The 23,227-nt window shown below is 45.5% G+C and overlaps 1 protein-coding gene and 1 long non-coding RNA gene across 2 annotated transcripts; both read left to right on the forward strand.

The window, feature by feature from the left end:
* Positions 1-10,247: 10,247 nt before the first annotated feature.
* On the forward strand, positions 10,248-18,827 carry LOC112530909. Its single transcript, XM_046905858.1, has 7 exons — positions 10,248-10,314; positions 10,647-10,866; positions 11,035-11,193; positions 11,276-11,374; positions 14,829-15,077; positions 17,694-17,777; positions 18,371-18,827. The coding sequence occupies exons 1-7, from the start codon at positions 10,261-10,263 to the stop codon at positions 18,517-18,519; spliced, it is 1,014 nt and encodes a 337-aa protein (XP_046761814.1). The 5' UTR covers positions 10,248-10,260; the 3' UTR covers positions 18,520-18,827.
* A 1,480-nt stretch (positions 18,828-20,307) lies between these two features.
* On the forward strand, positions 20,308-22,987 carry LOC121107544. Its single transcript, XR_005841799.2, has 2 exons — positions 20,308-20,500; positions 21,688-22,987. It is a non-coding gene; the product is annotated as an uncharacterized LOC121107544 (long non-coding RNA).
* Positions 22,988-23,227: the final 240 nt, after the last annotated feature.

Here is a 23,227-nt window from a genome sequence, read left to right on the forward strand (position 1 = left end):
CCACCGTCCTCTGCTGGTACAGCGGGTATTGGGACTGTGCAGCCCACCATGTCGAGTGGGAGTGCTGGCTCTGGTTCTCCACTGCCCAGATCGACAGCAGCCAGTGACTCCTCTTTGCCTGTGGGCTCCTCAGCTGTGCCATCCAGCTTCACGCCAAGCAGCAGCAGTGAAATCACTGAAGCTGGGTTGACAAAGGCATCTCAGCCCGCCACGGCAGCAACATCATCTGGTCCACCGTCCTCTGCTGGTACAGCGGGTGTTAGGACTGTGCATCCCACCACGTCGAGTGGGAGTGCTGGCTCTGGGTCTACACTGCCCAGCTCGACAGCAGCCAGTGACTCCCCTTTGCCTGTGAGCTCCTCAGCTGTGCCATCCAGCTTCACGCCAAGCAGCAGCAGTGAAATCACTGAAGCTGGGTTGGCAAAGGCATCCCAGCCCGCCACGGCGGCAACTTTATCTGGTCCACCGTCCTCTGCTGGTACAGCGAGTGTTGGGATTGTGCATCCCACAATGTCGAGTGGGAGTGCTGGCTCTAAGTCTGCACTGCCCAGCTCGACAGCAGCCAGTGACTCACCTTTGTTTGTGGGCTCCTCAGCTGTGCCATCCAGCTTCACGCCAAGCAGCAGCAGTGAAATTACTGAAGCTGGGTTGACCAAGGCATCCCAGCCCTCCACGGCAGCAACTTCATCTGGTCCACCGTCCTCTGCTGGTACAGCGGGTGTTGGGACTGTGCAGCCCACCATGTCGAGTGGGACTGCTGGATATGGTTCTCCACTGCCCAGCTCGACAGCAGCCAGTGACTCCTCTTTGCCTGTGAGCTCCTCAGCTTTGACACCCAGCTTCACGCCAAGCAGCAGCAGTGAAATCTCTGAAGGTAGGTTTACCAAGACATCCCAGCCCGCCACGGCAGCAACATCATCTGGTCCACCGTCCTCTGCTGGTACAGTGGATACTGGGACTGTGCAGCCCACCATGTCGAGTGGGAGTGCTGGCTCTGGTTCTCCACTGCCCACCTCGACAGCAGCCAGTGACTCCTCTTTGCCTGTGGGCTCCTCAGCTGTGCCATCCAGCTTCACGCCAAGCAGCAGCAGTGAAATCACTGAAGCTGGGTTGACCAAAACATCCCAGCCCGCCACGGCAGCAACATCATCTGGTCCACCGTCCTCTGCTGGTACAACGGGTATTGGGACTGTGCAGCCCACCATGTCGAGTGAGAGTGCTGGCTCTGGGTCTGCACTTCCCACCTCGACAGCAGCCAGTGACTCCTCTTTGCCTGTGAGCTCATCAGCTGTACCATCCAGCTTCACGCCAAGCAGCAGCAGTGAAATCACTGAAGCGGGGTGGACCGAAACATCCCAGTCCGCCACGGCAGCAACATCATCTGGTCCACTGTCCTCTGCTGGTACAGCGAGTGTTGGGACTGTGCATCCCACCACGTCGAGTGGGAGTGCTGGCTCTTGGTCTGCACTGCCCAGCTCGACAGCAGCCAGTGACTCCTCTTTGCCTGTGAGCTCCTCAGCTGTGCCATCCAGCTTCACGCCAAGCAGCAGCAGTAAAATCTCTGAAGCTGGGTTGACCAAGACATCCCAGCCCTCCACGGCAGCAACATCATCTGGTCCACTGTCCTCTGCTGGTACAGCGAGTGTTGGGACTGTGCAGCCCACCACGTCGAGTGGGAGTGCTGGCTCTGGGTCTGCACTGCCCATCTCGACAGCAGCCAGTGATTCCTCTTTGCCTGTGAGCTCCTCAGCTGTGCCATCCAGCTTCACGCCAAGCAGCAGCAGTGAAATCACTGAAGCTGGGTTGACCAAAACATCCCTGCTCTCCACGGCAGCAACTTCATCTGGTCCACCGTCCTCTGCTGGTACAGCAGGTGTTGGGACTGTGCAGCCCACCATGTCGAGTGGGACTGCTGGATATGGTTCTCCACTGCCCAGCTCGACAGCAGCCAGTGACTCCTCTTTGCCTGTGAGCTCCTCAGCTGTGACACCCAGCTTCACGCCAAGCAGCAGCAGTGAAATCACTGAAGCTGGGTTGACCAAGACATCCCAGCCCGCCACGGCAGCAACATCATCTGGTCCACCGTCCTCTGCTGGTACAGCGGGTGTTGGGACTGTGCATCCCACCACGTCGAGTGGGAGTGCTGGCTCTGGGTCTGCACTGCCCAGCTCAACAGCAGCCAGTGACTCCTCTTTGCCTGTGAGCTCCTCAGCTGTGCCGTCCAGCTTCACGCCAAGCAGCAGCAGTGAAATCTCTGAAGGTAGGTTGACCAAGGCATCCCAGCCCTCCACGGCAGCAACTTCATCTGGTCCACCGTCCTCTGCTGGTACAGCGGGTGTTGGGACTGTGCAGCCCACCATGTCGAGTGGGACTGCTGGCTCTGGTTCTCCACTGCCCAGCTCGACAGCAGCCAGTGACTCCTCTTTGCCTGTGGGCTCCTCAGCTGTGCCATCCGGCTTTACGCCAAACAGCAGCAGTGAAATCTCTGAAGCTAGGTTGACCACGACATCCCTGCTCTCCACAGCATCAACTTCATCTGGTCCACTGTCCTCTGCTGGTACAGCGAGTGTTGGGACTGTGCATCCCACCACGTCGAGTGGGAGTGCTGGCTCTGGGTCTCCACTGCCCAGCTCAACAGCAGCCAGTGACTCCTCTTTGCCTGTGAGCTCCTCAGCTGTGCCATCCAGCTTCACGCCAAGCAGCAGCAGTGAAATCTCTGTAGGTAGGTTGACCAAGACATCCCAGCCCGCCACGGCAGCAACTTCATCTGGTCCACCGTCCTCTGCTGGTACAGCAGGTGTTGGGACTGTGCAGCCCACCATGTCGAGTGGGACTGCTGGCTCTGGTTCTCCACTGCCCAGCTCGACAGCAGCCAGTGACTCCTCTTTGCCTCTGAGCTCCTCAGCTGTGACACCCAGCTTCACGCCAAGCAGCAGTAGTGAAATCTCTGTAGGTAGGTTGACCAAGACATCCCAGCCCGCCACGGCAGCAACTTCATCTGGTCCACCGTCCTCTGCTGGAACACCGAGTGTTGGGACTGTGCATCCCACAACATCGAGTGGGAGTGCTGGTTCTGGGTCTGCACTGCCCACCTCGACAGCAGCCAGTGACTCCTCTTTGCCTGTGAGCTCCTCAGCTCTGCCGTCCAGCTTCACGGCAAGCAGCAGCAGTGAAATCTCTGAAGGTAGGTTGACCAAGACATCCCAGCCCGCCACGGCAGCAACATCATCTGGTCCATCGTCCTCTGCTGGTACAGTGGGTATTGGGACTGTGAAGCCTACAACGTCGAGCGGGAGTGCTGGCTCTGGTACTCCACTGCCCAGCTCGACAGCAGCCAGTGACTCCTTGCATGTGAGCTCCTCAGCTGTGCCATCCAGCTTCATGCCAAGCAGCAGCAGTGAAATCACTGAAGCTGGGTTGACCAAGACATCCCAGCTTGCCACGGCAGCAACATCATCTGGTCCATCGTCCTCTGCTGGTACAGCAAGTGTTGGGACTTTGCAGCCCACCACGTCGAGTGGGAGTGCTGGCTCTGGGTCTGCACTGCCCACCTCAACAGCAGCCAGTGACTCCTCTTTGCCTGTGAGCTCCTCAGCTGTGCCGTCCAGCTTCACGCCAAGCAGCAGCAGTGAAATCTCTGAAGGTAGGTTGACCAAGACATCCCAGCCCGCCACGGCAGCAACATCATCTGGTCCATCGTCCTCTGCTGGTACAGTGGGTATTGGGACTGTGAAGCCTACAACGTCGAGTGGGAGTGCTGGCTCTGGGTCTGCACTGCCCATCTCGACAGCAGCCAGTGACTCCTTTTTGCATGTGAGCTCCTCAGCTGTGCCATCCAGCTTCACGCCAAGCAGCAGCAGTGAAATCACTGAAGCTGGGTTGACCAAGACATCCCAGCCCGCCACGGCAGCAACATCATCTGGTCCACTGTCCTCTGCTGGTACAGCGAGTGTTGGGACTGTGCATCCCACCACGTCGAGTGGGAGTGCTGGCTCTGGGTCTGCACTGCCCAGCTCGACAGGAGCCAGTGACTCCTCTTTACCTGTGGGCTCCTCAGCTGTGCCATCCAGCTTCACGCCAAGCAGCAGCAGTGAAATCTCTGAAGGTAGGTTGACCAAGACATCCCAGCCCGCCACGGCAGCAACATCATCTGGTCCACCGTCCTCTGCTGGTACAGTGGGTGTTGGGACTGTGCAGCCCACCACGTCGAGTGTGAGTGCTGGCTCTGGTTCTCCACTGCCCAGCTCGACAGCAACCAGTGACTCCAATTTGCCTGTGAGCTCCTCAGCTGTGCCATCCAGCTTCACGCCAAGCAGCAGCAGTGAAATCACTGAAGCTGGGTTGACAAAGGCATCCCAGCCCTCCACGGCGGCAACTTCATCTGGTCCACCGTCCTCTGCTGGTACAGCGAGTGTTGGGATTGTGCATCCCACAACGTCGAGTGGGAGTGCTGGCTCTGGGTCTGCACTGCCCATCTCGACATCAGCCAGTGACTCCTTTTTGCCTCTCAGCTCGTCAGCTGTGACACCCAGCTTCACGCCAAGCAGCAGCAGTGAAATCTCTGAAGGTAGGTTTACCAAGACATCCCAGCCCGCCACGGCAGCAACATCATCTGGTCCACCGTCCTCTGCTGGTACAGCAGGTGTTGGGACTGTGCAGCCCACAATGTCGAGTGGGACTGCTGGATATGGTTCTCCACTGCCCAGCTCGAAAGCAGCCAGTGACTCCTCTTTGCTAGTGAGCTCCTCAGCTGTGACACCCAGCTTCACGCCAAGCAGCAGCAGTGAAATCACTGAAGCTGGGTTGACCAAGACATCCCAGCCCGCCACGGCAGCAACATCATCTGGTCCACCGTCCTCTGCTGGTACAGCGGGTGTTGGGACTGTGCAGCCCACCACGTCGAGTGGGAGTGCTGGCTCTGGGTCTGCACTGCCCAGCTCAACAGCAGCCAGTGACTCCTCTTTGCCTGTGAGCTCCTCAGCTGTGCCGTCCAGCTTCACGCCAAGCAGCAGCAGTGAAATCTCTGAAGGTAGGTTGACCAAGACATCCCAGCCCTCCACGGCAGCAACATCATCTGGTCCACCGTCCTCTGCTGGTACAGCGGGTATTTGGACTGTGCAGCCCACCACGTCGAATGCGAGTGCTGGCTCTGGTTCTCCACTGCCCAGATCGACAGCAGCCATTGACTCCTCTTTGCCTGTGGGCTCCTCAGCTGTGCCATCCAGCTTCACGCCAAGCAGCAGCAGTGAAATCACTGAAGCTGGGTTGACAAAGGCATCCCAGCCCGCCACGGCAGCAACATCATCTGGTCCACCGTCCTCTGCTGGTACGTCGGGTGTTCGGACTGTGCATCCCACCACGTCGAGTGGGAGTGCTGGCTCTGGGTCTACACTGCCCAGCTCAACAGCAGCCAGTGACTCCCCTTTGCCTGTGAGCTCCTCAGCTGTGCCATCCAGCTTCACGCCAAGCAGCAGCAGTGAAATCACTGAAGCTGGGTTGGCAAAGGCATCCCAGCCCGCCACGGCGGCAACTTCATCTGGTCCACCGTCCTCTGCTGGTACAGCGGGTGTTGGGACTGTGCAGCCCACCACGTCGAGCGGGAGTGCTGGCTCTGGGTCTGCACTGCCCATCTCGACAGCAGCCAGTGACTCCTCTTTGCCTGTGAGCTCCTCAGCTGTGCCATCCAGCTTCACGCCAAGCAGCAGCAAAGATATCTCTGAAGCTGGGTTGACCAAGACATCCCAGCCCGCCATGGCAGCAACATCATCTGGTCCACCGTCCTCTGCTGGTACAGTGGGTATTGGGACTGTGAAGCCTACAACGTCGAGCGGGAGTGCTGGCTCCGGTACTCCACTGCCCAGCTCGACAGCAGCCAGTGACTCCTTGCATGTGAGCTCCTCAGCTGTGCCATCCAGCTTCACGCCAAGCAGCAGCAGTGAAATCACTGAAGCTGGGTTGACAAAGGCATCCCAGCCCGCCACGGCGGCAACTTCATCTGGTCCACCGTCCTCTGCTGGTACAGCGAGTGTTGGGATTGTGCATCCCACAACGTCGAGTGGGAGTGCTGGCTCTAAGTCTGCACTGCCCAGCTCGACAGCAGCCAGTGACTCCCCTTTGCCTGTGGGCTCCTCAGCTGTGCCATCCAGCTTCACGCCAAGCAGCAGCAGAGAAATAACTGAAGCTGGGTTGACCAAGACATCCCAGCCCGCCACGGCAGCAACATCATCTGGTCCACCGTCCTCTGCTGGTACAGCGGGTGTTGGGACTGTGCAGCCCACCAGGTCAAGTGGAACTGCTGGCTCTGATTCTCCACTGCCCAGCTCGACAGCAGCCAGTGACTCCTCTTTGCCTCTCAGCTCCTCAGCTGTGACACCCAGCTTCACGCCAAGCAGCAGCAGTGAAATCTCTGAAGGTAGGTTTACCAAGGCATCCCAGCCCGCCACGGCAGCAACATCATCTGGTCCTCCGTCCTCTGCTGGTACAGTGGATACTGGGACTGTGCAGCCCACCATGTCGAGTGGGAGTGCTGGCTCTGGGTCTGCACTGCCCATCTCGACAGCAGCCAGTAACTCCTCTTTGCCTGTGAGCTCCTCAGTTGTGCCGTCCATCTTCACGCCAAGCAGCAGCAGTGAAATCTCTGAAGGTAGGTTGACCAAGACATCCCAGCTCGCCACGGCAGCAACATCATCTGGTCCACCGTCCTCTGCTGGTACAGCAGGTGTTAGGACTGTGCAGCCCACCACGTCGAGTGTGAGTGCTGGTTCTGGGTCTGCACTGCCCAGCTCGACAGCAGCCAGTGACTCCTCTTTGCCTGTGAGCTCCTCAGCTGTGCCATCCAGCTTCACGCCAAGCAGCAGCAGAGAAATCACTGAAGCTGGGTTGACCAAGGCATCCCAGCCCTCCACGGTAGACACTTCATCTGGTCCACCGTCCTCTGCTGGTACAGTGGGTGTTAGGACTGTGCAGCCCACCACGTCGAGTGGGAGTGCTGGCTCTGGGTCTGCACTGCCCACCTCGACAGCAGCCAGTGACTCCTCTTTGCCTGTGAGCTCCTCAGCTGTGACATCCAGCTTCATGCCAAGCAGCAGCAGTGAAATCTCTGAAGGTAGGTTGACGAAGACATCCCAGCCTGCCACGGCAGCAACATCATCTGGTCCATCGTCCTCTGCTGGTACAGTGGGTATTGAGACTGTGCAGCCCACCATGTCAAGTGGGAGTGCTGGCTCTGGTTCTCCACTGCCCACCTCGACAGCAGCCAGTGACTCCTCTTTGCCTGTGAGCTCCTCAGCTGTGCCATCCAGCTTCACGCCAAGCAGCAGCAGAGAAATCACTGAAGCTGGGTTGACCAAGGCATCCCAGCCCGCCACGGCAGCAACTTCATCTCGTCCACCGTCCTCTGCTGGTACAGCGGGTGTTGGGACTGTGCAGCCCACAACATCACTAAGTCATGTGCAGGCCATAGCTCAGTTCTCATCCACATCATTGTCCACGGACAACCCATTGTCTTCTACACCTCCATTTTCTGCTTTGAGTAGTACCAGCACACATGCTAGCACGGGTGTGATTCCAACAGCAACACATCTGAGTGGCACAACATTTGTCCTGCAGGACCAGTCATCATCTTTCCTGTTTCCAACATCTCTGACTGTTGTGTCTGTGGACATGACGGACCGCGGCCAAACACCGACAGAGTACAACCCCACGTTTCCTCCTGGGACTGTAAGCTCATCTGGGGTATCTGGCAGTAGCCAGGTCACCCGTGCTGCTTCCACATCTGTGAGCCCTGTCAGCCGTTCCTCAAACATTCCAACGCTGAGTGGTATTTCTGGCTCCAGTTCTTCGACGCCTAGCTCGTTGTCATCTTTCTTTGCAACAACTCTGGGGCCTTTAACTCTCTCAGAATTTCATTCATCCACATCTCTTAATGCACCTTCCCCTGGATTTTGCTGTGAGTGATATTGCACTTTTTGTTTTGTTTAAACGCTTTTTTTATTGGTTATTTTATTTAAGCATTTGGGTTTTTTTTGTTGTTGTTGTTGTTCATTTGTGTTTTCTTTTTTTTTTTAATCATTGTGGGATTGTGGTTTAATTTTGTTTAATGCAGATATTTCTATCATGATTTAAAGTATTTTTTTTTTGTTGTCTTTATCTCTCTCGTATTTCATTTTTTTTTCTTTTACTTAGTTTTTTTTTTTTCATTGTTTTTTCCATCATACCTTATGTATTTTCTTTTTATGTTCTGTCTCTGATTTCTTCACAGCCAGGCTGGATGTGGCTCTGGGCAGCCTGGTGTAGTTGTTGGCGACCCTGCACATTGCAGAGGGTTATAAACTCGATGATCATTATGGTCCTTTGTAACCCAGGCCATTCTGTGATTCTGTGATTCTTTTTATCTGGATGTGAAATTGTTGCTATTATTTATTTAGTTAGTTAGTTTTTTCATTTTACAAAATTTATGTCTTTACTTGAATTTTCTCATCAGGATAAATCTAGAGAAATGTCTTTGTGCTTTTCTTGTTTGTATTTTTTGTATGTTTTTTTTTTTTTTGCTGTTTTCATATTATTTTTAATGCTTATCAGTTTTTTTTTCTCTTATTCATAGATTTTGCTTTCATGCATGTTTCTTATTTTTTCTTGTAAAGGTAAAGAGAGAAATAATACTGCCCTTTTTTTCCTTCACAATTTTAGAATAAATGACACTTTTGTTTTTATGATTTTCAACTTTTGAGGGAAGTAATAACCTTTCTGTTTTAAAACAAAGGGTTTCATGCTACCCTTATTTACTGTTGTATTGCTGTCATCGGATTCAATCGGAGATAGCCATGTGCGTGGTAAGGTAGAACTTGGAATTTCACTCCTTTACAAAAACAGTGCAGAGATTTATTTTTTTTTTTCCCTTAGGTAAGGAGTTTTGTATTAGTATTTTACTGTTTTGAACACACCTGTAGCAACAACATATCTTACAGGGATTTTTTTTTTTTTTCTTTTTTAGCTCTGGTTACTCTCTCCATACAGCTGGAGAATGTGACCAGTAGAACAATACAGTTCAACTGGAAACCACAAGGTGGCAGAAGAGACAGTCCTTACCGTGTTCGTCTCTGGGATGGATCTAGAGAAATGGAGAACAGAAACTTAAATGAAACTAGCACTACATTTGAAGGTCTGCTCTCTGATCACGAATACCAAATATCTGTGGATGTTTTAACTTGCTCTAAGAATGTCAGTACGTCGATGATTGTTCGGACAGGTATTTCCCTTGAAATCTTTCCGTTTTTTTCATTAGCACACTAACATACAAATGGCCTGACAGTGAAGGCCGTTTCATTGGGCACTGTCCTGGATATGAATAAACTGTAAACTGGAATGTATAGGAAAACTGAGGCCAAAACTCCAGACACTAAAAGCTAACCTTCACATTTTTCATGGAACTAAGGTCCAAAGCCTCCCCTTATCATTCTGCCAAATTTAAGATTTTGATGAACTAGAACCAGTGTTCAACATGCCCATCTCTCACAGCTCCACTCTTTTCAGTTTCCAAGCCTGCCCTGCTCTTCACACGCAACTTGTGCCCTCTTTTGAGTTTCCAGTTACATGGCAGACAGCAAGTTTAAACTCATAGCCTTCCTGTAACCACGTAGGCTACACTAAGGAAATCTTGGTGTCCTGCAGCTCCTACTTCTCCCTTTGCAAATCCCAGTTTCTTCTTCAGCAAGCAGCTGCCCAATGCTTACAAATGATTGTAGTAAAATCTACCAGTGTAGTTATATGAACTACTGAAATACCTGGAGTCTTCTCTGTCCTCCCATTGGATATCATGATCTGTGATGTTAGAAGTAACTGTGTCTGGTACATAGAGCAATATGTTGGAAGGAGCAGTCAATGCAGTGGAGGTCAAGGGCAGGTCTCTTCATGGTATTCACGTTGCCTTGATGTAAGGCACATAGCCCAATGATATCCTTTCTCATGTAATACCTTGTCCCCTTCTCTCAATGACACATTCAAATAAAAGGGGAGGGATACAGTGGTCAGTGAGCGGCACAAAGTATTTATGCATTATTCTTTGGCCAACTGAGGTGCAGGGAGTTAACCTGTCTACGTTCACCTCTGGTTTACTCTTGCCCTTAGGGGATTTTAGCTGAAGAACCATTTTTAAACAGTAACTTTGTTTTTGCTGGTTATTCTGTCTTTTATATCTCCACAGCTGCTAAAGTCTTCAATGGAATGACAAGGATTACCAGTGAAGACTTCGTACCTGAATATATGAACAAATCAAGTACAGAATTTAAGAAATTTGAAGCTAAGTTCATTGAGGAGGTATTTTGCTCGGGAATTCTAACCCCAAAATTTATTTTCTCTTGTGCTCTTTTTGATGTCAGTAAGCATGAGGATCCAGGTATGAATATTCTTAAGTGTGGTTATGAAAAAATATGATGGTTATAAACAAAGCAGCACTTATTGAGGCCTTACTTCTCATTTATGCTGTGGTCCTCTGAAGCCATAATTTAAAAGTAATTTTAGCTGGCTGATACATGTACTCCCCTCCTATAAGAGCTGCTTCAGAATGAATTAGAGCAGCCTATTGCCATAAAAATTATTGGGGTTGAAGGGCAAAAAAAAGATAATAACTTAAACTTTTTACTTTGCAGATAAAAAAACACCTGCCACCAATGATCCTGAAATTAATAGAGGAAGGAAAAATGCGTATTGTAATTAATAGCCTCAGCAATGGCAGTGTGATTGCATCCTTCAGCATTGTGTTGGATGGAGGAGAAAATTTAACAAAGACAGAGATTTCAGATGCTTTTACGGAGGCCCTTAACATGAGTACAGTACTGAAAGCTGATCTTAAAAGGACTGTTATAGAAGGTATGAATTCATACATCAATTTAGTAGTTTACCTTTCACTGATGGTAGAATCCAGTGAAATGGGATTTAAGTGACACAAAGCAATTGCAAGTAGTATTCTGTTTATTTCTTTCTTCAGTGCTCATTTAAAATATTTTTCTTTTTCCATTTTGTTTAACCATGCTGCAGCAAGGAATAGTTGTCAGCCAGGATTTAATGACTGCTCACGAAATGCTACCTGTACTGCTGAAGGAGCAACTTATTCCTGTCAATGCAGTGAAGGATTCACAGATAACAGTCCCCAGGTTCCAGGGAGAGTTTGCCGACTAAAGCAGAATCCACCTTCACGTAACTGTTTTATGTCTTTAAACTGTTTTATGTCTGTCAGCTTTAAAAATTTGCATATAGCCTCTGAATTTTTATTTTACAGAACAGATAACTACAGTCCCTCCAGAAGGTGCAATGGGTAGATCTACAGGAATCACAACTAGTTCTGTTTTTGCTACCACATTTACATCAGGAGCTTGCAGTGAGTAAATATTTAATATTGAATACTAGAATTTTTTTTTTCTGAGATTAGTTATTAAAATCAGCTATAATAGTTTTGTTCATCAGTCATATTGGCTATGAAGTAAAATTTCAAGACACAGCTTCTTAAAGAATAGCCTGAGAGAACCATTGAAAACATTTAATTATAGAAATATCAGTCAAATAAGTTTCTACATCTTGGTAAAGCCACCCTGGACACCGTGGGGTTCCTCGTGGACAGAAATGCCTACCTCCAAGGATAAACCACTGTGATAGACCATTTTTGTAATGTTATTATGAATCGCAATTATTAAATGCCTGCTTACTGCTCTGAACTTAGGGCTTCCTGGCAAATTTTTAGTAATCCATTCTCCTGATGATATCAAATGTCAACATGAGTCAGATAGCAGCCCAACTCAGTACACTCATCAATCAGAGCAGCTGCTTTGCCTGTGATGAGAGAGACTAGAAACAAGCTAAATTACATCCATTTATGTTTCTGAGCCATCAAATAATCATAGAATCATAGAATTGCTCAGTATGGAGAAGACCTTAAAGATCATCGAGTCCAACCATAACCTAACCAAGCTACCGTAACTGTAACAACCCTCTGCTAAATCATGTCCCTGAGCACCACATCCAAATGGATTTTACACACATCCAGGGATGGTGACTCAACCACCTCCCTGGGGAGCCTATTCCAGGGCTTAACAACCCCTTCTGTAAAGAAGTTCTTCCTGATATCCAACCTAAACTTACTCTGGTGTAACTAAGGCCATTTCTTGTCATTCTGGCACCTGTCACCAGTGAGAAGAGACCAACCCCACTCTTGCTGCAATCACCTTTCAGGTATTGGAAGACAGCAATAAGGTCTCCCCTCAGCCTCCTTTTCCCCAGACTGAACAGCCCCAGTTCCTTCAGTCTCTCCTCGCAGGGCATATTCTCCAAGCCCTTCACAAGCCTTGTTGCCCTTCTTTGGACCTGCTCCAGCACCTCAATGTCCTTTCTGTACTGAAGTGCCCAAAACTGAACACAGTACTCGAGGTGAGGCCTCACCAGTGCCGAGTACAGGGGCAGGTTGACTTCCCTAGTCCAGTTCACCACACCATTCCTTCTTGGACACCTGGGCACACTGCTGGCTCATATTCAGCCAACTGTCCATCAGTACACTGAGGTCCCTTCCTATCAGGCAGCTTTCCAGCCACTCTTCCCCAAGCCTGTAGGGTTGCTTGTGGTTGTTGTGACCAAAATGCAGGACTCAACTCTTGGCCCTATTGAAACTCATACAGTTAACCTTGGCCCATTGATCCAGTCTATCCAGGTCTCTCTGTAGTGCCTTTCCTCCCTCAGGCAGATCAACACTTTCTCCCAACTTGGTGTCATCTGCAAACTTACTGAGCGTGCACTTGATCCCCTCATCAAGATCATTAATAAAGATGTTACATAGAAGCGGCCCCAGTGCTGAGCCCTGGGGGACACCGCTGGTGACTGGCTGCCAACTGGCTTTAACTCTATTGACCACAACTCTTTGTGCTGTGGGAGACAGTGTCAAAGGCTTTACTGAAGTCCAGGTAGACCACATCAACAGCCTTACCATCATCCACTATGCGGGTCACCTGGTCATAGAATGAAGTCAGGTTTGTCAAACAGGATCTACCATTCAAAACTCATGCTGACTGGGCCTGATCCCCTGGTCGACCTTTAACTGGTCCATGATAGCTCCCGAGATTATCCATTCCATAACCTTCCCTGGCACCGAGGTGAGACTGATGGATCTGTAGCTACCAGGATCACCTTTCTGGCCCTTTTTGAAGAGGGGTATCACATTTGCCAGTCTCCAGTCCACCAGGATATTCCCAGTTAGCCAGGACTGCAGAAGGATGATGAAGAGTGGCTTGGCAACCACATCTGCCAACTCCATCAGCACTCTAGGGTGCAATCTGTCTGACCCCATGGACTTGTGAGCATCCAGCTTTTGGAGCGGGTCTAAAACCATCTCATCGTGGATCATGCAGGGTCTATTCTGTTCCCTGTCCCTATCTACCAGCGCAGGAGGCTGTGTTCCCAGGGGATAACAAGTCTTACTATTAAAGACTGAGGCAAAGAAGGCATTAAGCACCTCAGCCTTATCCTGATCCTTGGTCATGAAGTTGCCCTTGGCGTCCAGCAAGGGATGGAGATTCTCCCTAGCCCTCCTCTTGCAGTTGATGTATTTATAGAAATATTTATTGTTGTCCTTTACCTTAGTGGCCAAGTTCAGTTCTAGCTGGGCTTTGGCTTTTCTAATTTTCTCCCTGCGCATCTTCACTACATACCTGTAATCATCATAAGTAGCTTGCCCACTCTTCCAAAGACCAAAAACTTTCATTTTGCTCTTGAGTTCCAGCCAAAGGTCTCTGTTCAGCCAGCCCGGCCTCCTTGCCCATTGGCTCGTCTTCTGTGACCTGGGGATGGTCAGCTCCTGCATCTTTAAAGTAACTTCCTTAAAGTATTCCCAGCCTTCCTGGGCTCCCACACCCTCCAAAACTACCTCTCAAGGGACCCTCTCAACCATGGTCCTAAAGAAGTTAAAGTCTGCCCTCAGGAAGTCCAATGTGGCAGTTCTGCTCACTCCCCTCCATGGTTCAACAAGGATTGAGAAATCTAGCATCTCATGATCACTATAATGATCACAGTAATCACAAGTAGTGTACATTTCTAGTATGAGGACTACTCCAAAAGTAACACTTCCTGTTTTACTATGTTGGCCCGCAACATCAGAGGTGGATGTTGGTGGTATGGCAGTAGAGGTTGAACTTTCCTGCCAACACTCTGTTCCACTTCCGTCTCACATCTGCCATGCAACAGATGGCAGCAGAGGGGCAGTCTGACAAAATGGCGAGTGACATGAAAGTGTGTAAGAAGCAAAGGTGTGTCACTGAATTCCTCTGTGCGGAAAAAATGGCACCCATTGGCATTCACTGATGCTTGCTGAGCATTTCTGGAGACCTAACAGGATGTGAACACAGTGAAGTGATGGGTGGTGCATTTCATCAGTGGTGACAGCAACAATGGGTCACCTCCACTGGTACAGGTGTTCAGAAGCATGGCATGACGGTTCTTGTTTGTTGCTGGCAAAAATGCACAGCTTATGGTGGTGACTGTGTTGCAAAATAGTATTTTGCAGCTGAGAATTTGCTCAATCAATTATATTATTGTGCTCTTTGTATGTGTTGTAGTTTGCATGGAAATAAATAGGAGGCATTACTTTTGGAGTGACCTACATATATTTTACCTCTTTAGAGCTGACAGTTTCTTTTGTGTGAGAATGGGATAAAAAGCTGAAATTAACCCTCAGAAAACTCACACAACTCTATGTTGATTTATTTCTCAATATTTGGTTAAATATTACATTTTTAGAATTGCATAAATGAATGGAATCCCCCTCAGCTGCATGAATCATTTTCACTTTGCAGTGCCAGTGCTCATTAAAATTGAGAATGTGACTGAGGAGAAAATACAACTCAGCTGGACCTCAGAGGATAGCAAGAGAGGCAGTCTCTACACCATCTTCCTCATGGATGGAATCCGAGAGATAAACAAAACTACTACGAGTGAGACAACAATAATGTTTAAACATCTGCTTCCTGGTCACGTATACACAGTGTCTGTGGAAGTATTATCTTGTGCTGAGAATAGCAGGACTTCAGTGACTGTTCGAACAGGTATTTCCTTGATCGTACTGTCATTTATTTTTAATGGACATACTCTCAGAATGTTCTTTTGCAATGTGATTTGGATTTGATTTCAAATACTACTAATCTTGTAAGTTTTCTTTATTTGTCTGACTCATCTCCTTAGATGGGATTGCTTGGATTAAACAGGAGTTTGCAAGACTAAGTGCTTACTCTGCAAAATTTCTGATGAACCAGATAATTCTGTACAAAAGTCAAGACATTTAGATTGCAATTTTGTCAGTAAATATTCTGGTAATGCGAAGTTTAGGTTGTACATTCTTTTGTGAATGCTGGCAGTCCTTAATTATCATTGTTATCTTTTCAGTTTCATCTTAGGCTGCTGATGCTAAGACAAACTGTTTATAGAATCACTGTACTATATCACAAAGTTAAATGTATGCTATATTTTTTTTTTCTCTCAAAATTTCAGGTACACCTGGGAAGCATCATTTAGAAAGTCCTGAATGTTTACATCCTTTCCCTTGGCTTGACTGAACTTTTCACATTATGTGCAGGGACTCCCAAATGATGCTGTCTTCCCTACAGGATACTTAGGGACTGTACATATAATCTGTATCCAACAGTTTGGCTTCCAGGGTATTCAAAAGCACATTCATAGCTGAGATGCATGTGCACTGATAGTCATCATGTCATGTGTACCTCTGTTTAAATAATAGTAATAATAATAATAATAATAATAATAATAATAATAATAAAAGTCGCAGGAAGACAGGAACTTGCTTTAATTGAAGAATCTTCTCTGCCTACCTTGACCAGACAAAAGGTGTTTAGTGCCCTTACAGAAGTGTTGAGCCTGAAATCCATAGCTGTCTCTTAACAAGGTTTAGAAGTCACCTGTTAAGTATAGTTATACGGCAATAGGTAAAAACTGTAGAGGGTTCTCATCAACTCATTTATTAGTTATCTTAGACTCATAAAACCATTAAGGCTGGAAAAGACCACTAAGGCCATCTAGTCCAACCATCAACTCACTCCCTCCATGTCCACTAACCACCTCTCTCAGTTCCATATCTATGTGGTCCTTGAACACCTCCAGTGATAGTGACTCCACCATCTCCCCAGGCAGCCTATTCCAATGCCTCACCACTCCTTCTGGGAAGATATTTTTCCTAACATCCAACCTGAACCTTCCTTGGCACAACTTGAGTCTGTTAGCCCTTGTCCTATTGCTAGTTACCTGGAAAAAGAGGCCTTGAGAGGCATTAGGTGTATTTCCTTAATTATTAAAACTGGAAAGCAATTTCAGGGCTGTAATTCTCTTACATTCCAAAAACGTTACAAAACCATCAGCCTAAAGTTCCATGGCAAATCATAGCCATTTGCTTTCATGCCAGCATTGTCCTCTAACTTAAATAGTTCTTCTCTCTTCCTTTCTCCATGTTATGCTCCCACCCCCTAATGTAATTACAAACTTTTCTATGGAAAGTCCTCTCAGCCTTTGTTTGCTAGACTAAACAAGTCATTCTTTTTACTTTCCTTTCATAAGACAAACTCTTCTTTCCCTTGAAAGGCTCTATCACTCTTAATTTCTTCAAAATACAAGCCCGAATGTGGACAACTAGGATTGCACACAATAATCCAGGCAAGGTCGTACTACCGTGCTTACAATATCATTAATATTCTCATCTCTGCTGGAAATGCATTGAACAATGCATTAGATGCACGTGCTTTTTTCATACCTGCATCACAGCTTTGATCAGCTTAGGCAATGGGCCACTTTTCTCTTCAGTGCCTGTAATCCCAGGTTAGAGAAGATTTTTCTATTATTAATCCCCAAATTCCCAACCTTCAGGGAATATTTTCCAGCTTTCAGGGAATGCAATCCTACTGCTCTTACTTTGGACTTAGCTGCATTCAATTCTTTCTGTACAGTACCTCAATACTTCCATCTGCTAATGACACTTGCTAACTTTATGACATTAGAAAATTTTGTTCTATATTTTCCAGCAGGATTTAAAATGGAAATGCTAAACAAGTTCTATGCTTGCAGCGGTTCTCAAGAAACATCACAAGTTTCATACCCCTTCAGTGCAAGGTTTCATCTTCTGAAGCTACTTGCTTCCATCTTCCCATTAGCCAATCCGTTTAGACACAGTTTTTTTCCACTAAAAAATATTACTTGGTACTGTATTGGAGAAGATTGGAACAGATCTTAATCAGGTTGTCAAAGGATTAGGTTATGTTAGCACAATTTATTTTTGACAAAATTATATTGCACTTTATCGTATTTCCTCAGTGCCTGAGATAAATTCTCATTATTTCTTTTAATATCCTTTGAAATATCTAATTTGACTTTATGCAATTCTTACTTTCTTCCATCATTTCTTGCCCTCTCTATATAACTCTCTTTGTTGCAACTGTCTTTTTGATTCTCTAGTGGATTTTATGACTACTTTCAACACCCTCCTAGGACTATTATTCTAGTAGTTAAATGTGGAGTTCCCTTTTATGCACTTCCCCTACAAATCTACCACCTGCCTCTTTTTTGATACACTCCATTTTCATAATCTGCAGTTCTAAATTCTCAGCAATAATCACCCATGCACAAAGGCAATTCTCTTGATTTTGTTATTTATTTTGCAGATCCCATTTCCTGTTTCAACAGGACTGATTTTTGCCTATCACAGAATCGTGGTTGTCCGGACTTAAAATATATTATATGCTCAAGTAAGTTTTATATAATTTTATTCTTTATTTGTTCATGACTGTAGGGTATAATTTCACAATATAGTATCTATCATGAGTGTGTTGTCATCTGCCTTCTTATGCCAATTCACATAGCATGTTAAGTTCACATTTCTTTGGTAAGGAAACTGACTTAATGTCAGCCTGAATCTCTATTTTTAGACAGGACTTTTCTGTGTGAAGTGTACTTCTTTTAGCTTAGGGCTTATCCACCTACTCATGAGGACTGAAGCATACTCAGTGTTTTGCAGGATCTAATACGCTGATCTTATTTTTGCTGAGATCAATGGGAGAATGACTGTTGAATTAGGGAGTGGATGTTCTCTGAATAATGTAGGAATTACTGACAAATTGTGAGGATTGTGATGGCAGACAAATTTGAAGAGGAAGACAAGACAAATCTGAAGGTTCAGAAGCCAGTAAACACTTGTGTGATAGACGTCTTTCTATTTGATTAGTTCCTGTTTCTATTAGCATTACAAACTGATAACATGAGAAAACAAAGTCCCTATAGCAATTGTAAAGTGGTGTCCCAGGATTCACCTAATGTTTTCTTTTCTTTTTTTTTTTTTCAGACTACCAATCCTTTGTCTGCAGAGCTTTGTTAAAAAACCAGACATTTAACAGTTCCCTTTATGACACTAATACTGAAAGCTACAAAGCAATGTCTGAAAGTATCAAAACAGAAGTAAGTTGCTGTAGTCTTATTTGTCACCATAAGTAAGCTTAGAAAATTTTTGAAATTAGCAATGCTGGTCACTTATATTCTTTGTTAAATCAAGATTTGTGATAGGAGAAAAAGATGATCCCTCCTTGATAAACTAGCATATGAATCACTTGCTCAACAAGAACTGTATTGACCAAAGGAGACAAATGATGTCATCTGGTGAGGAGGGGTACATTACCTACCTAGTCTTCAAATGTGCAGTATTTAGTGAAAGATGATTTAGAATTCTTTTTTACAAGCACAAGGATCTTCCCATGTCCTTAATTTTCCTCTGCTGCACTAAACATGTGCCTGTGGAGAAGGAAAAACAAAGCAGTTCAACACACACTAGGAAATGGGACCTTTACCAGTGGGTACTGTTAGCCCAGATCATTGTGAATTTTCTTCCGAGTAGTGGCTGGTGGACTGGAGGAGAGAATGAGGAGACCGTATCAAGGAGAAACTGAAGAGGGAAAGAGGAAGTTTAGAGATGGTGATGACTCTAGTAAAGCTGACATGCAGAAGCAGCAGACTGCTTCTTAGCCATCTTTAAGGGAATGTTAAAGAAAAGGACTAGTGAATTCACACACCACCCAGGAATCCTGGTATATGTGAATCCACTGGAAAAGTACCACTGTTCTAAGATTGGAACAGACTGCTTTTGTGTAACTAATAGAGAAAAATATTTTTAGTGTGATTATCAAACTTTTTACCTAAGAATCCCTATGGGTTCCATAAACAGTAATTATTTAGTTCTCACAACACCAATTCAGAAGTGATTCTGTCTTATTAATTTTAGTGTCTTCAATTCATGGGTAGAGAATTGACTTCAGTCAATTTAACAGGCTTCTGCTAACCTGACTGAATGAAAGAAAAATCTCTTTGTTGCCTTTTAATAAACTTTCACTTATCCTGGCATATTGCACAGTCTTATTATTTCTACACTTTTCTTTAAAATTTGGCAAAACCAAAGAAATTGTACTATCATGACTGAACATGTTGTCAGTTTCAATGTTGCTTTTTTTTTTTTTTTAATACAATTTGAATATTGAACTATCTATTTTAAATTCCACGGTGATACCACACTGTAATTATAGTTCTTATTTTTTTTTAACACTTTCATTTGCATAGTCCAGGTTTCCTTTCTAAACCTCTCCTCACAGTGGGCAAAAGGAAAACGTGATTGGTGTCTCTGGACAGAAATCTTAGTGTACTTTGTAGGGATGTGTAGTCTGAGATGGGGGGTCATTCCAAGGAGAAGAATAGAGGTAGACAACTAGTTGGGTAGTAATTTAGAGTAGGGTAAAATTTCTAACAGCAAGTTCTACCCTGGTACCGTGTGCATGACCATCATGCTCAAGGTTGAGTTGTTTAAAAAAAAAAATACAACTAGGGCAGCTAACAATAATTTTAGAAACCTTATGCATAGTTCTAAGTACCTGGTTTTTTTTTTTTTTTTTTTTGCCGTTGGGTTTGTAGCTTATGGAGAAGGACAACTAATTCCAATGAAATAAATTTTCCAATGAATTCCAATGAAACTGGTTAACTAAACAGATTACTGCTTTGAAAGTCAAAGTCTGATTTCATATTTTCAATTGCAGACTGCATTCTGCTCCAGAACTCTCCTTCCATAAGTATTTTACTGGTCTTGACAAAAAATGACTGTCATTATTCTGTTTGTTATTCCAAAGAGACAACACTGAAAGGAGAAGGAATTCAGAAAGTAAATATTGTGAAGCAATAATTCCCGCTCTATCTCAGTTGACTGACACAATGGGACAAAAATTTCTGTTTCTACAGATTGTTACAGAAATGCGCATCAAATTGAAAGATGATCATTTTGATATTATGGTGCTTGGATTCAGACCTGGGAGTGTGATTGTTGATTTTATTTCTGTACTGCAAAAACAAGAGCCTGTTGATGTAGATATTGTGCAGGAATATCTAAGCCAAATATTAAAAAGCAAGTTTGGTGATCAAACTGAAGTAACAGTACAATGTAAGTAATGTTAAAAACATCTTTTCTGTGATGATGTGGGGATTAGGGGATCAGATCTTCTACTATGTACAAAAGCAGATAAATTAACTTATTTTTAAGAGATTTGCATATCTATTTTAAACAGAAAGCATATTCCAACTATCATGTAGATTACAGATCTACTTTAAGTAGCTTAGCCATTTCCATAAGAATGGATTATCTTCACAGAGAAGGAGGGCTAGGCAGTGTGTAGCCATTTTTACATGCTCCACACAGATCCTGAAAGACATGTGCCTTTTGTGAAAAAGGGGATGAGGAGAATCTATATTTCTTCTGTAGTGGCACCTATAACACTCGATACCACTCTGTGGTACAGATGTGCTAGAAGGGTTCTTCTTGTCTGATGGACAACTCTCAAAAACCTTTGGCACCTGCTTTCCTGGTTAGCTGCAGTGTAGATTTAGCAACACAAAGTACTGCAGAGCTGCTGAGAGGCAGAGAGGGGAAGTAGAAATTGTGCAGAAGGATATCCATCCAAAATATGGTATCTGTCATGCTCACGATATTGGTAAAGCACTTTTTGCATTGAGCTGCTATGAGCTGAGGGGGTTTCATGCAACATAGACACCCTCTTAGACCTAGTTTTTTATAAAAGGCTATTTTTTATAAAAGGCTGGCTAGCACAATCTTTTAGTCTATGTGCCATTCCACTGTTACTAAGTGCATTTTTACTACAGAGATGAGATATGTTTACACACGATACAGCCCTCTCACTGCCTTCATCTGGAGCAATCCATGGACTGGCAGTCTAGGTGCCAAATAATTTTACAAAGTTGCTTGTGAAAGTATAATGACTGAGGGTTAAGTTATGTACACTTCATTTTTTACACCAGTTTTTCACACCTTGGAGGTGCAAACTGGAGTTCTCTTCTTTCAGAGACTTCCAGACATTTTCCACCAAACAAAACCTCAGATCTGTTGATGACAGGTGTCACCAACAGATCTCAAGAACCTTCAGAGGGAGATGGGTCCATAAAATTTCCCACTTAAGAAAGCTCTATTTCAAACAAAAACATTTTTACATTATTCAAATGTTTCAAAGCTGTCCAAAAATAAAATGCAGCTGTCACCTGGGGCTCCAACTTTCCTACTTCTACTTTTTTAATCATTTCTAACTAATATCTCTAAAATGTGCTTTAAATTTCCAGCTCTGTCTACTGAGTCATCAACTGCAAGAAGTTCTTCCTGGAAAGTGGCAGTGATTGTCCTTGGAGTTTTATTTGGAGTTGCATTAGTGCTACTTTTTCTGCTAATATTGGTTTATATTTGGAAGAAGAAAAGATCAGGTAAATACCTGGTTGAACCTACAGGACTTCAGGGAAATTTTGTCTGCAAGCACTTGTAATGTAAGCCATCATTTTGACTTACGTATGTTGGGTACAGGGGAAAATTAATATATTTGCCTTAAAATCCTTTTGTCTTTGTTAATCATTTATGTTAACCTAAGAGAACCTGACCTTCTCCTTCCCACTGTCTTTTGCTGAGCTCATGAATTATTTTCTAATGAAATATCCTTTGGCATTACTCTTGGGTGAGGAATTGGGAATTTTCCTCATAGTAGATGGGGAAGACTGAGGCACTGAGAAACTCCTGTTCAGACTACCAACTGTAGACATTGCAATGACTCCTAGCCACTGACCATAAAGAGAGACAGAATTCTAACTGCTTAGTACTCTCTTACGTTTAGATGACACAGCAAACTGATCTTCGTACTATAGGTCCTGTTATAGGCAGGACACTTGACTACAAATCTGAGCCCAGAGTTGAGCTTTATGCCAAGGGTGATTCACCTAACGTGAGATTTTTATCACCATATGAAGATGTCTTTTTCTCTCCAGTAACTGTAAAATGGGCCCAGGACAGTCCATCTTTTAGCATATGCAACATGATTTAGAGCCTGGAGGAAAGTAAGATAAATCTGGGCAATATGGACTTGCCACAGATGTCTCTGGTAGAACAGGAAAATTATCTGAAGGCTTCTGAATTCAAGACTTGATTCCTTAACTCTTGGGCTGTGAAAAAACAAATGCCTTCATGTGACAAATGGATAGCATGCTAGATAGAAATGTCATTTAATAGGAAATCAGTAGTTGTATAGCTTGATACGTTACTAGAGGATGGGAGAAGGGATACAAAACTTCATCTGGACTAAAGTAATTTGTCATTTTAATTTATGCCTGTCAAAGAAGGCTGGGCAAGAGTGTGTCATGTAATGCTGTTTTGTCTTGCTCCTGATAATCCCAAAGCAGAGTCTGCTGAAAGCAGCCCAGTGGATCCCATGGCTTTGCACATACCCTGTGTTCTAGGGAAATGGAAAGAAACAGCCTTTATTTATTTTCACCACTCTTAGCTGCAGTCCCAGTGAGGTTACTGTCTGCTTCTCCTGTGGTGTATTTTTCTCCTTGGAAAGTGCTGAACAAATAATAAAAGGCAGTATATTTCTGTACATATTTTCAGTAGGAGTTATTTATTTAATCTCAAAGCAGTTTTCCCTGTGTCTGTGTATTTTGTCTGTATGCCAATGCTCAGCGCTGAAGTACTGAAGCACTGAATACCTTGTGATGTTCTAAGACCCTGGATCTTTGCTGATTACATTACGGTTAATTAGCAAGGGTTAGAGTAAGGAAGTGTCCAGAATCGTGGCATGTTACAGGACATCAGCACTGAAAGAGCTTCTGCGCAGTCAGG

This window comes from Gallus gallus, chromosome 1 (assembly GCF_016699485.2).
Source record: "Gallus gallus isolate bGalGal1 chromosome 1, bGalGal1.mat.broiler.GRCg7b, whole genome shotgun sequence".
Classification (NCBI taxonomy): domain Eukaryota; kingdom Metazoa; phylum Chordata; class Aves; order Galliformes; family Phasianidae; genus Gallus; species Gallus gallus.